The 13,735-nt window shown below is 48.0% G+C and overlaps 1 protein-coding gene across 6 annotated transcripts in view; it reads right to left on the bottom strand.

Annotated features, from left to right (window-relative positions):
• NFIA (nuclear factor I A) overlaps window positions 1-13,224 on the bottom strand; it is a 248,415-nt gene extending 235,191 nt beyond the window's left edge. For 5 of the 6 annotated variants that reach the window (XM_050900556.1, XM_050900559.1, XM_050900555.1 and 2 more), the window contains exons 1-2: window positions 12,987-13,088; window positions 6,817-7,348 (exon numbers count right to left, since the gene is read on the bottom strand). In XM_050900556.1, the coding sequence (XP_050756513.1) occupies window positions 6,817-7,348; window positions 12,987-13,013 (559 nt within the window). In that variant the 5' untranslated portion in view covers window positions 13,014-13,088. Of the gene's footprint in view, window positions 1-6,816; window positions 7,349-12,986 lie in introns of all 6 variants that reach the window. The other variant, XM_050900560.1, reaches the window with a different exon arrangement.
• Window positions 13,225-13,735: the final 511 nt, after the last annotated feature.

Here is a 13,735-nt window from a genome sequence, read left to right as displayed (position 1 = left end):
TTCTGAAAAATATATAAATACACTGTTATCTCTTCAAAATTAATTACACTGTGGCGAGGGGATCGGCCGGGGCGCTGCCCTTGCAATTGGGCATAAAATGCTGCAACCCTCCCCAAAGATCTTGCTGGGATAAAACTGCCCCACACGTCACGGGCACCATGACCCATGTGCTGATCCCAGCTGGGCTTTTTGGCGGATACCATAATGCAGGTGATAATGAACAATAACCAAAGATGAAATGAATGAAGAGCATCACATGAACGGAAAAACCAAAGCGATTAAAATGAATTTCAGTCCACCGACAACTCTTATCTACTGAGAGCCCTCACTGTCGTAAGGAAATCTTCAGGGTCGGCTGCTGTTAGGAGGCTAAAATAATTTGCCCTGAATTTACAGCCTGTAATTTAATCAGCAGCTCCAGCCCTCGCCTGCACGGAAGGGAGCGGGGGCAGAGCCGGACCTGCGGCTCCCAACGAGGATGCCCCAAAAGCCATCCCGGCGGGGACAGTCCCCAAGCCCCGGAGGGTCCAACTCTGGGACATGTGTGGCAAAGCGCAGGCTTTTCGGGAGGGGTTGAGGGTTTTCGGAGCAGCGGGCTGGGGTTTGTTTGCTGGTTGCGAAAGCCTTGGCCGGTGCCTGAACCCAAAGCATCGAGGGGAGGAGGAGGAGGAGGAGGAGCTGCGAAGAAGCTCAAGGCACGGAAAGTGAGGGATGCCCTTTCCTTTACATCCGAATGGGGAGAAAATACATAATTGTAATAATAAATAGCGGGTTTTATGAACAATTAGGATTCCACTGTCTCTTTGAAGGGTTTGAAAAGCTGACACGATGTTTTGGGTTCTCCAGATTCAGCTTTGAGGCCTCAACCAAGAGAAACATTCAGCCCCGCTGTGTACAGCAGTGACCACAACAAAGATTGTGGTTTCTCCCACACTCGCCTTAAATAGATCTAAATTAATGCTATTCATCATTGGGTGGAAAAGAAGGGAAATACAAAAGTGCAGTCGCTTGTAGACAAGCCAGCAGCGTTGGGCAACTTTCTTACCATTCAAAGGCTTCTCCCGCTTCTGCACCTCGAAGCCTGCCGGGGCAGGGAGGTATGGAAATAACGCACCCTTATACCAGCCGAACCCATCACCTGGAAAACATCCTGGGCATATGAAATACGTCTTTATCCCGTGTTTATTTGTTGTTGCTGTTGTTGTTGTTGGAGAAAGGGGAAAGCTAAACCACATGACTGAACTCCTGCCAGGGGTTCGTGATAGAGCAGACCGTCCCAAGTGCCACACCAGTTAGTATCTGAATTATCACGGATACTCACCGGCTCAGTTACAACTGCACGGGGAGAGCAGTTGTCCCACCTAAATCCTGCTTCTGTCAGCTACTGCCCTGCTCGCAGCTGCAAAAAGCAGTCGGTCCTGCTCCCCAAAGCGGACAGCATCGATAGATGGAGGTATCTTTCTGCGCCACGCGGGGTGTGTAGATCGCCGCGTTTCGTGCACGCCCGTGATAGGTGGGTGCGTAAAATTTGGGGTGTTGAGGAGCTGTAGCTGTCATCTCCCCACCTCGCCGGCTAAGATATAGACCCAGGCTCCCACCACTGACTTTTTATGGGTGCCTTTTATAAGGCTAAAGCAATGCAAAATCTGCCTTCTCCTGGTATTCCCTGAGCGCAGAAATACCGCGAGATGTCTTCGTTTCACTTTTTTCTTTAAAACTATAGATGTCTCACAGTGGCAAAAATCAATGGAGAAAAAAAAAACCAACCCCTATTAGCCCCCAAACATTAAAATCTAAGCTGAACACTGAACTGCTCAGGTTCGCCTGGGCGTGCGCAGGGAGCCCTGTACTGGGAAAGCGTGTGAAATACCTGCTGCAAAGCTGGCTGAGTATTTTTTGGTAAGAGTAAATGTAATCTGTCTGTAGAAATGCGTAGGGACTATGAACATCGCAAACAAAACTTTAAGGACCGTTTTGGATGTACGCTGGAACAGCCACGGGCTGGAAGTAGGTTTTCAAAAGCCTTATATATGGAGGGAATGTCACGGATGCTTTAAAAGTCTTCAGATAAGTGTAAAAACGACATATATATTACATATTATCGCCACAGAACAAACACCATTTGAAATGTGCCCCTTTTTAACTACCATTATGAGCTGTCTAAAGAGCATTTTGGTTGAAACTTGGGAGGAAAGGAGAAGGAAAAAAAAAAAAGCCCACTGATCTTACACCTGCTCTTTAGCAGTGGGAAGTGGGTTCTCAATCTGTTAACATGACCATCTGGCCAATCTGCATATCACGGCTATCTGGATTACTGTACGATGGAATGACAATAACGTAGCCAAAACAAAAGTAAAATGCATCAAAAACTAACAGTAGCGCAGTCCTTTTGATTTTAAATTAAATAATAAATGTGGTATCACAGCAAAGCGAGAAAGTCAGCTAAATAATTAAAAATGAGCCTTCGCTACGGCATAATTAAGTAAACAATATGGTGTGTGTTTCTATACGAGCCGACAATAGTTTCCACCGTTGAACGCTCCACTTTTGCAAAGCAGCTATCAGGAGTTCAAGATGCTGCGACAGCTCTTTTGGTGATGTACAGTATTGTCAGGACACCTCTCACATCCCTGCAACACGCCGAACCGGCTGCGGCTATTAACAGGATTAATGCAGCAACAATCAATACCAATTGTACTAAAAGATTACGGCGCAAAGCCTTATGTACCTTTCGGACTCCCCGATACCTCCACGGGTATTTTGGCTATCTGCAGTCGTTTTCTGCATTAACCAATCTTTGGGTTATTCCCATCGATGCCTCTTTGCGGTGGTCCAAGTAGAAATATTTTAAATCCGCTGATGGGAACGTAAAATGGGTCCGCTTAAAGTTCAAGGTCATGTGCTATATACTATTGCCCAGGCAATTAGCCATAGAGCATATTTAGAGGCTAAGTAAATTTTCACAGTCGCAGAAATAAGGCAGACTTCTTGCATCTTGGCTGGCTTCTATTCTAAACAACGAACAGAAAAATGGGCTCATGTAAATAAAACCCTGTCCCCAGATTTTTCTTAAATTTGGGATTTTTAAATGTCCTTCTGAAAGATTAAAAGATTTTCTCTGCCACAAATACCTCACTAGCTTAATTCTTACCCGAAGCGCGTAATGATGGCCATCCAAAAAAATAAATCGGGCATTGCGGCATCGCCTCCTGGCCTGCCATCCAGCTTTGTCCACCGGAGAAGCCTCTAAAAACTGTGACCTCTCACAAAATTTAACTACTTCCATTGCGAATCTATTCTCCAATCTGATCACATTAGCAGAAGGAACTCCAAAGCAGTAAAAAACTCCAGAAAGTTCTCGGTTGAGTGCCTACTAATGAACAAAGGTTAACTTTATCTAAAAGGTCAAATGCCTGGTGGCTAAGGTTGTGACCTTAACAACTTAAATTGTGACCTTGCCACGTGCCTGCTATATTGTAGATTCTGATACAGATCATCTGGTAAAGGACCGGTCATAAATTAGCTTTACTGTTCGACTCCCACAAAGAAAACGGTTTGCCACAATGGTTTCCAACTTGTCATTTGATACAAGCGCAGAATAAGTGAAAACTAAAAAGCAAACCCAAGTTCAGGGTATGAAAATGCCGCCTGCTTTTAGTTAAGCAGATTAGAAACTGCAAACTGAGAGCAATACTCTAGATTTCAATACATTTTTTGGTCAACCTCTAATTCACAAAACACCGATCTTCCTTTCCTTTTTTTTTTTTAAATGAAAATGACATGTAGTTTGCCTATTTGCATATTTTTGTTTTCTCTTTCTAGCCAGTTCTTAAAGAGAATAATTGATTTCAGTAGCTTTGTAAGAAGCACTATTTAAATCTGTGCACATGTGTTCCCTTACAGATGATAGTGCCTACTGAAGAAAAAGCGTGGATTCAAAGCAATAATTATCGTACATGTTTAGAAGGAAAGGGACATCTCGCTGCCGAAGTCATCTCGAATAAGGGCATCTTGGAAGAGAATACTCCCCCCCCAAAAAAAAGAAGACGAAGAGTGGGAAAAAAAACCCAAGGAAAAAAGAAGCGAGCACTATGGGTGAAAAGGTCACAATGGTTTTGGCACGTATCTTCAAGCACGTTTCGGAGTCTGTGCCTCCTGCCAATACTGGCAACTTCTCAAAACTTTTAAGGAGGTAAAAACATTGTTTAGTGTTTACAAATCTTCTGTACTATAGCAGATGCTTGTCAAATCCCCTATATGTAAGTTGACCAGCCTACCTAATATTTGCGCTGGCGACTTCCTCCTTATAAATAAGCGGTCCATACATTTGGGGAGCGAGGTCTGATGGAGTTTGAGACAAAGGACCCTTAATATTTTTTTTCTTTTGTAATTTTCCTGTTGCGCACCCGGCACAAGCTGCCATTACTGCGGGTCTGCGGGAACCAATGGCTGTCAACTTGGCCAATGTTCAGGTGTAACAAAGACTGCTGGGATACATCGGAGGGGGGAAAAAAAAGGGAAAAAAGGGGGGAAAAAAAAAGGTAGCCTATATGCGAGGCTTTCGGTACACCTCTGTGAAGTGATATAGACGGCGACCATGCTGTGCTACCTCCTAAAAATCATTTTGTCCCCCTCCCCGGTGAGGTTTAGCAGGGAATACACCAGCACACGCTACTGCATTAAGAGCACAATGCGATGCGTGCAATCAGCAAACAACGGCCGAAAACACGAAGCGGTGCGTTCTGTACGAGTGCGTTACTGCTTGCACAAAACCGCAAATCTAACCCAAAAAAAGAGCCTAAGCCTCGCGCTAAGTTTCCGTGGCAAACATCTAGTCCGAAGAACAATTAGTGCAATTGCTGCCTGTTGACGATGAAGGTAGAAATAAATAAGAGTTCGCTATCAAGGCTACTGTTTGCCAACAGTGTGCTGATAAGATGGTATATCCCTAATCACAATATTGAATTTTTATAATGTCTATTGCCCGACTGTTGTAACAGGGAGAGGATCCCTTCAAACTCCCCGGAATACTTACACCCCTGGGCTTGGTCCTTTTCTCCCCATCCTACATTTTTGTGACCCTACACGCAGGCTAAACCAAGACCGTTGATTTCTATTAACAACTTCTGCACTCCGCAGAAGGCTGCTTTTCACTTAGGAAACACAATACGGACCAGTATTTACCGGCACCACACTATATACAAATCTAAATAATAAAAACCTGCGTGCCGTATAGCAGTACACAGCAGTTTTCAGCCATGGATATCAAAGCACTTTAAGCACATCAGCCCGCTCCGATGTGCGGAGGAGGAAACTGAGGCAGACAAAAGGGATGCGAGTCCCCGGTCTCCTCGAGGCCAGCGATGGAACAGGAGGGGACCCGCAACGCCCCAGCCCCAATCTCCCTTTGGTTAGCCATTAATTGGTAATCCTTCCTTCACCATGCCCCATAATAAATCGCAGAGTAAATAAATAATTTTCCACAATATTTGCCTACCTCCCCTTCGCCATAAACGTGTAATATGATTTACCACATCGCACCGAAGTGCAAAGTAAATTTCGCAGCTTATCTGTAGGAAATACCATGAGGATACTCGAAAGTTATTTCCGAACACGGATCGTACCCATAAAATCACAGCGGCGACACTGCCTATCGCAACAACCACTGCAGGAACTCAGCGCAGAAAAACTTTGGGGTAGCCAAAACTTTCTGCAAGACCCTCCGAAAGAAGGTAGCATTGGAAATGCAGGCTCCCAGTGCTGTAATTTCCTCAGTTTTCTTACCGATATATATTTATATAGAAGTGGTTTCTACTAACATGATTCCTCTCCCCTCTGCTCCTCTTTTTTTCCAGCCTGTCCAGCCCCTCAACTTGCAAGTCAGGCTGAAACCCAGGGGGACCTATGCATACCATACGTGAAAACCGGGGCCTAGCACTTCACACGCGCACATTTTTCTGCAATATAATCACTCAGGAGAGCTACAATAGCATATTATTTTATCCAGTCAACATACTACACATCCTCTGAGCACACCGAGTCACTCCGCGGGCAGGGTGTACTTTGCGCTGGAGTCAGAGATCCCAAGATTTTCATCACACACAAAAACATCTCCGCCCCCCCCCCCCATCAGCACAATATCATCAAACCAGGAATTTGTTTCAAGACCTGCTCAGCTTCTAGGTGTATAAATTGTGATATTTCGGGGGGGGTTAAATGCCTCCTTTTCCCCATAGGATTACCCAGGGTTTTGTTTCGTGGCCGCTGAGACCCGATGACTAGGCTTGCTATCGAGGGACCGTCTTCTCCTTTCCCTCCAAGCCCAGTCCTGCAGGATTTACATTCCCCATCCCATCCCTGTGGGGTGAGGATACCTGGTACTCCTGACTCACGGGCCTCAGGCACCTCTAGCCCTCTCAGACTACTTCGTGCGTAACATATACAAACTTTATTTTTATTTTTTTTTAAATTAAAATCTCTCTGCTTTCCCCCAAAATCAGGATATAAAGGAAGCCGCATCCGGCTGCGATCTCTCCTAGGACAACATTTAGGATAACACCTGTGAAGGATGCCCGAAATGCCGTTAACCCCGGGGAAAACGAGAGCCGCTTTTACGTGGCTGCACCTTAAAAGCCGACGAAAAAAAAAAAAAAAGAAAAAAGAGGTGGGAGTTTTGGCACTCTCCTCGCCGCCCCGGGAAGGCAGTAACCGACGTCCCCTGCTCCCTCCCCGGCTCATGCAGCCGCCGCCGGGGCACGGCACCCGGCACGGAGATAAACCGAAAAGTTGGAGAAGGTGGTATAGAAAGGCACTTACCTGCTGCGTGCACAAAGTATGCCAAATATAAATCGAGTTCCTTAACAGAAACTCCTATATGGTGGGGCTGTACGCACAGCCCGGGGTTAGAGCACTGTGGGGACTTTACAAGGCGCTCGCCATCAGTACTTTCGAGCGGAATACCTTTAAATAAAATCACCATAACAAGGTCCAACCTCCAGACCTTATCTGCCTGGCGAAGGCAGTCAATTCTTCTCATCTTGCCCTTCTGGTCTGGATTGGAAAGAACGCAACACGGAGGCTTTTTTCCTGTGACTGTGAGAACAAAATCCTCCCGAAATTCAGGCCTGATATCTTTCCGGAGCTTTGCCAGAAGTCTGGATGCCCATTTTTGCTTTACCTCGGGTTTTTCACTTAGCAGTTCGTCCTTCACGGCTCTCTCTTCCTCTTTTGACATGCGTTTTTCATGTTTTTTGAAGTATTTTCTTTTTCGGGCTTGCAGGTTGAACCACGTGTACGCAAACGCTCGGACGTGAGGCAGAAGTGCTTCGATGAAGGGATGAAATTCATCCTGAAAAAGTTACAGAGAAGGGTCGATGTCACCGAAACCATCAACAAAAAGCCTCCAGAAACGGGGCTTTCGCGCGAGGCGCTAAGGCTCGCCGGGATGGTGAGAATTAGGAAGGTGCTTATACGTTTTATGGGCTGCAGGACTCGTACCCCTCGCCGACGGGCCCCGACCCTGCCACCGCCACATCCCCGCTTCACCTCGCACCGACCCAAAACCTCTGCTCCTACCCCCCGAAAACAGGGTCCAACTTCAAACGAGCACCCAGGCGGAGATGGTGCAACGATGGGGCCCTTTCCCCAATCCCCAAATCTCTTTTAAAAAAAAAAAAAAAAGGCAGAATGAGTTAAAAGCTAAAAACCCCGCTGCGAGTCCACTTGCGGAGCGCGTATCTCCCTTTGCTCTCTCCCTGACCCCGCTGCTTGCGGTGTAGCCAGCGTATGCCCGCCAATTTGGCAAATCCTAAACATTTGGATGCCAATCAATGTTTGTATGGGGAAGTCTAAAGTATAGTAAAACTTTCCCTAAGATATATTTGGAAATAGCAGCAGGCAGTATAGTAAAATGCCAATATAGCTGCATATACAAATACAATGAAGGGTGGTTTTCTCTCCGTTTCCTAAACAGCGAAGGGAGTAGAAAGTAACGCGGCCGATTTATCCCGCGTGCGCAACAATAACTAACGCTAAAACCCTAGATAAAAAAAAAAAAATAAATTTGTGAGACTTGCTGTAAGTTTTGTTTATATTTAGTCAAAAAGAAAAAAAATAAAAATCTGATATTTCGGCATATCAGGACAAGCCAAACTCTGAGCGTTTCCATAAAATAAAAAGAAACGGGAAAAATTGAAAAATGCGGTAACAGAAAACATTAGCACGACTTGTGCAAATACGCAAAGAATTATTAATTTTTTCTTTACAGGTTGTGTCGTATTTTCATATATTTAAAAAGAAATGCCCTACTTGGAAAGTTAGTTTGGCCATCCAGAGACACTGCTTGCTTTGTGTAACGATGAGTTAAAGATCACCCCTCTTCCTTGGCACAAAAATAATCACGATTAAAATTATGCTGATGACAAAAAACTGCAAGAAAGACCCCCCAATTTTGTTTAAAAAAAAAAAAAAAAAAATCCTCAAAAAGTACTACATCAATCAGCCAAAGAGATCAAAACATATTATAATATACTGGGGACACGCTTCTTGTTTTTCTCTGAATAAATGAATGACCGAACTCCAGGCACATAAAAACGTATAGAGCCTGTGGGGGCCTGATCCAGCACTGCGTGCTGGGGACGTCCCTGCTTCCAGAGGCCGAGTTCCTCCTTTTCTCAGGATTGGGCCCTCCAGGAGGGAAAAATAGAGTAATTTGTGCAGCAATTCCCCCAGCATGGTAAAAGCCACCCGCTGCCTACCCTTGCAAGACAACATTGGGGATTTTTCAGATTAACTAACTTTTTTTTTTTTTTTTTTTTTTTTTAATTATCCCATGGAGTACATTTCCTACCCAAATCATTTCAGGTCGTGCAAATATTGTTATTAAAACAGACATCTTACTTCCTTTCAACACCTGATTTTAACTTGCATTTTCTTTTCAAAAATTATGAAGAATTGAGAAATCAATAGTAGAAATACCTATCAGCAAAATCGTGTCGTAATTCAAGACCTTCTGCTGACTTCCCAAAAGCTTTCATTGCACTTATTCTGAGTGGCCCCTGAATTGTAAATACTGAAATCTATAGGTAATACCACAGCATTTATTTTTATTTTAAACACATATTGTTAAAAACTACCCAAACCAGCACAATATATTTCATTATAGCACAGCAGAGTGGCAGTAATCACAGGTACTATGAATGATTATTAAAATATAAGCAGGTAAAATAAAATAAATCACTCCAACGATTGGCACATTCCTCTTTCCACCACCACCCCCCCCTCTACTGGAAAAGATCATAGTTTCAAATTTCAATAAAGTTTAAAAAAAAAAAAAAAAAAAGATTGCTGCGAGTTTGCAGTCGGCAGATTCAAAAAGTGAGAGGAGGCACAAGCCCAGCACATGGAGCTGCTCTCACCCACCAGAAACAGCTCTCGCGGGGGGGGGGGGGGGGGGGGGGGGGGGGGGGGGGGAAGAAAAATAATAAAAATATAAAAACTACAGGTCCCTACAAGCTATTAAAAATAATAAACCCCCCCTTCTGATCCCTCCTGTCCTTCCCTTCCCCACTCAGGGAGAGTCAAGGAAAAAAGGCCTTTTGTCAAGTGGAAGTTTATCTGCGAAGGTACACACAGCAGAGGCTCGACAGACCCACAATGAGCCAGGGGAGCGCTTCAAGCGTTTCTAGTTTCTAAACACGTCTTGGTACATCCTGAAATATTTTAACTTTTCTTCTTTAAGCAGCGCTTTGTCCTGCCTGATCTCATGTGCTCGGGACTTTTTTGGCTCGACGCTGGATACTATCCAAGAGAGAGTCGCTTTAACCTGCGCTAAAGCTGATTTCTACGATGTGAACCTGAAAGGGGAGGTAAAAACAACACCCGAAAAAAAAACCCCAAAACCCCCACTTTAAAAGACTTCAGGGGGAGGGGGAAGAAAAAAAAAAAAGGTGCTTTTTGGTATAAAGTCAGGGTCCATGGCTGAAGTAAATGAAAAGCACCGCTGCTCGGCGCGCGAGGTGTGCACGTCCCTATTAGACTCCAATGTGTCTTTTCAAAATGGTGTACGAGGAGAAAAGGTTAATGACTCATAAACAGACCAACTTTCAAACTGTCTTGGTAAACACGCCGCTCCGTAAAAATCGCACCGCTTCAATCTCGGCGGCGAGGTATTAGCAAAGTCGAAGTGGAAATAAAAGCACTCAGGACTGATCAAACAAAATTGGGCTGGAAGCGGGGACGGGGGGGGGGGGAGCAGTTTCTGCACAATACAATTATTTATTTCAGTGTTATTATAGCTCCCCCCCAAAAAAAAAGTTTTGGAAATGTGTCAATGCAAGTGTGCTAACAGATGTGCAGACTTGTCTGCAGCCTCGCTGCAAAATATCAAGATTTTAAGTAACTGGTGGAAAAGGAGATGATCTTTGCCTTTCCCCAAGTTAGCTTTAAGGGAAACTTTCAAAGTATTTGATAAAGACGTTTGCTTTCCCGCCTCGGCGTTTGATGGGTCACCTAAAAATAAAAGGCACCAGAAAGCTGGGAAAGCGAGAATAAAAAGTAAGTTTTTTTCATGGCACTACTCTCCAAAGTTTGAGGATACAGCTCTTCCGAGAACAGCCTGTTTCTAAGCAGCACCTAAAATTTGGCCCGCACAATTCCGTATTGCTTATACCGAAATTCTCGTCTGCTCTTCAGAAAGGTGTAAAAAAAAAAAACCACCAAAAAAACAACCTACAACAAAAGAGCCCCAAAACCCAGCCCAAAGGCGCCCGCAATAATGTAACACTGCAAAGGAGTCTTTTGAAACAATATATTTCTGCTGATCTTTTTGAAATTAAGCCAGCTACAGCGACCCTTGTTAATATTTTTACAATCCATTTGCTTGTAAATCTATTAGGAGATGTGCATATGTTCCCCAACTATTTCCTAGATCTTCAGCAGATATGTAAATGGAACGATGTTTAGATTTTTCCTGACAGATGATACAAAATGCTCGTGCCATTTCAGTTCCAGTGCTTGAATAAATACGCTTATAACTAGGATTTCTGTTTGTTTTCCTTTTCCAACCCACTTTTGAAAGCTTCCCTTTAAATCTGAACCAAAATTGAACACAAAAAAAGGGGGGAAAAAAAAAAATCTCCATCCCAAAACTTGTATCAATAAAAGCTCCTGAAATGAAAAATAGGAAATTGCTTGCAATTGCTAAGGGCTCGCCCCCTTTTTCTACAGAAAATCACCTAACTGATCCTTCGGAGGGAAGAGTTTGTCAGGAGGCCTCTAATCCTCGTATTACTTTTCCAAACGTGCAACAAGAATGCGAGATTTTCACAACTGAGTAAAAGCCCAGTGCCCGGCTTTTTTCTTTTTTTTTTTTTTAATTAAAATAAAAAAAAAAGGGGGGGGGACGGGGACGGACACACCGGGGCAGGGAGCAACTGGCCCATGGATTTATTTTCTCTCCTTAATGTGCAACTGGGCCTACTAAACCCAAGAAGATACACGTGCAGATGCAAAGCGATGCGGTACGTTGCTGGCCCTGCGAGGAGCGTACTGCTGTCCCTCCTGCAGAAGCAGAACTGACAAAACCCAGGTATTTTTCAGAGTTGAATTAAAGGCACAAACTTTGGCCAGGCAGAGCACGGAGTCGCATCCCGTGTCCTCTGCAAACTCCCTCCGCTCCCGTTTTCCTCCTGCCTTTAGCCAAGTGTACGGTTTTTAAGCCCGGTGGAGTTTCGTGCCCCCGCCGGCCTGGCTTCTCCTCACCAGGCACCCAGAAATTTGGGGGAGGCTGGGGAAGGAGAGGGGGACCACGGCGAGGGAAGGGGACGAAACTTTTGCAGCTCTTCAGGCTGCCTGGGCAGGCTGCTTCCCCTCTCTCTCTGCATTTCCTCGCCTTTTTCTCGACGGAAAGAGCCTGGAGAGGCTTTCTCACCGGGAGAAAAAAAATATTCAAATTAAATTAATAAGAATAATGTAGTCAAAATCTCCTGCAGGAGGAAATAATCTGGGGTTTGAGTCCACCACAAAGCATTTCCTCGTTAAACCATTATATCCTGCTAATTGAAGGTGTGTAATTTAGCGTCCTGCAGCAGCGCGCGGGGAAAGGGGGGGGGGGGGGGGCCGGGCGGCGCTCCGCGGCCGCGCAACTCGGGGGCACCGCGGGGTGACCCCCACCCCGCCCCCGCGCAGCCCCGTCCCGCCGCAAGCGGGGGGCGCAAAAGTTGCGCCGAGTCCCGCGGGGGGGCCCGATCCGCGAGCGGGAGGGTCGCGGGGGGGGGGGGGGGGGCACGACACACGCGGGACAAGTTTGCGGTGTGTGTCCCCCCCCCCCCCCGCCCCCGGTCCGGTCCCCGGCTGGGGCAGCCTCAGCGGGGTTGCGCGGGTGCGGAGGGCGCTCCGCGCAGGGGTCGGCTGCGCCGCGCCGCACCGCAGGAGCGTGCCCAGGTACGGGGGACGGTCCGTCTCCGCGCCCGGGGGGGCTGAAGCGCGGAGCCGATCCCGCCCGCGTCCCCCCGCCGCGTAACCCCGAGTGGGGTGTCCGGGGAGGGGGGGTGCGTTGTGGGGGTGTGCGGGCCGGGCCGTGCCGTGCCCGGCGCCTGGGGCTGGAAAAGGCGCAGCGGCTCGCAGCGCTGCCCCGGGGCCGCGGAGCGGAGCGGCGGTGCGGGGCGCTCCGGCGCGGGCGGCGGCGGCGGCGGCATCGATCGCGGATGACCAAGCACGGCGGGGCCGTGCGGGGCGTCCCGCAGCACCGCGCCCGCGCGGCCCCCCCCCCCCCGCTATTAATTAAACCATTAATAAGTAGGCGCCATTAGCCATGTGCCGACACAAATGGCCGTGCGGGAAGGGGGGGGGGGGGTGGGGGGGGGTGGGATGCAAGCGAAAGGCAACAAAGTTAGTTTCGGCGAGCTGCGTTTCTGCCCCTTCCCCGGCGCGCAGAGACACGCACCCCCCCGCAGCGCCGGCCCCATCGCGCCCCGGCAGCCGCTTACCTGGGTGAGACAGAGCGGAGAATACATGACTGCTGCGGGGGGCTGCGGTTTGGAGGTGTGCGTGTGCGGGGAGAGAGGGAGAGAGAGAGGGGGAGAGAGAGAGAGGGAGAGGGAGAGAGAGGAGGGGAAAAAAAGAGAGAGAGAGAGAGGAGAGGAGGGGGAGCCCCGAGCCTGCTTCTTGCTTTCACATTTCCAACTCTGCCAAACTGCAGCCAGCGCGGAGCCGCTCCATGAGCTGAACTTTAACCCCGCCTCGACTTTCCCGCACTACGCGCTCGGCATGCCTGCCCTGCGCGCCGTTAAAGGCATAGCGCACGCTGCGCGCCCCTCCGCCGCCGCGGCCCCCGTTCCGCGCCCCTCCGCGCCGCGCCGCTCTGCGCCGCGCCGCCCCGCTCAGCGCTCCGCGCCGCCCGCCCGCCCGCGGGGGCGGGGAGGGGCGGGGAGGGGGCTGCGGCGCCGCCGCCTCCCTCCGCCCCGCCGCCCCGCAGCGCGGGCAGCCGCGGAGAGGCGAGAGGTGGTCGGCTCAAAGTTTTCGTGTTTTTTGGGGGGGGGGGTTGTGTGGTTGTAGGGTATTTTGGGGTTTTTTTTGTTTTTTTTTTTTTTTTTCTTTTTTTCTTTTTCTTTTCCCGACGGCTGCGGGGCTGCGGCTCCGCTCGGCCCTTGGCCGGGGAAGGGGGGGGGGGGGGGGGGTGACGACGGGGGGAGCGACGCTGCGTTCACAACTTTCCCCATCCCCTTTGGCACTTGTC

Source organism: Gymnogyps californianus, chromosome 8 (assembly GCF_018139145.2).
Source record: "Gymnogyps californianus isolate 813 chromosome 8, ASM1813914v2, whole genome shotgun sequence".
Lineage (NCBI taxonomy): Eukaryota > Metazoa > Chordata > Aves > Accipitriformes > Cathartidae > Gymnogyps > Gymnogyps californianus.
This window is presented reverse-complemented; position numbering and strand designations above follow the sequence as displayed.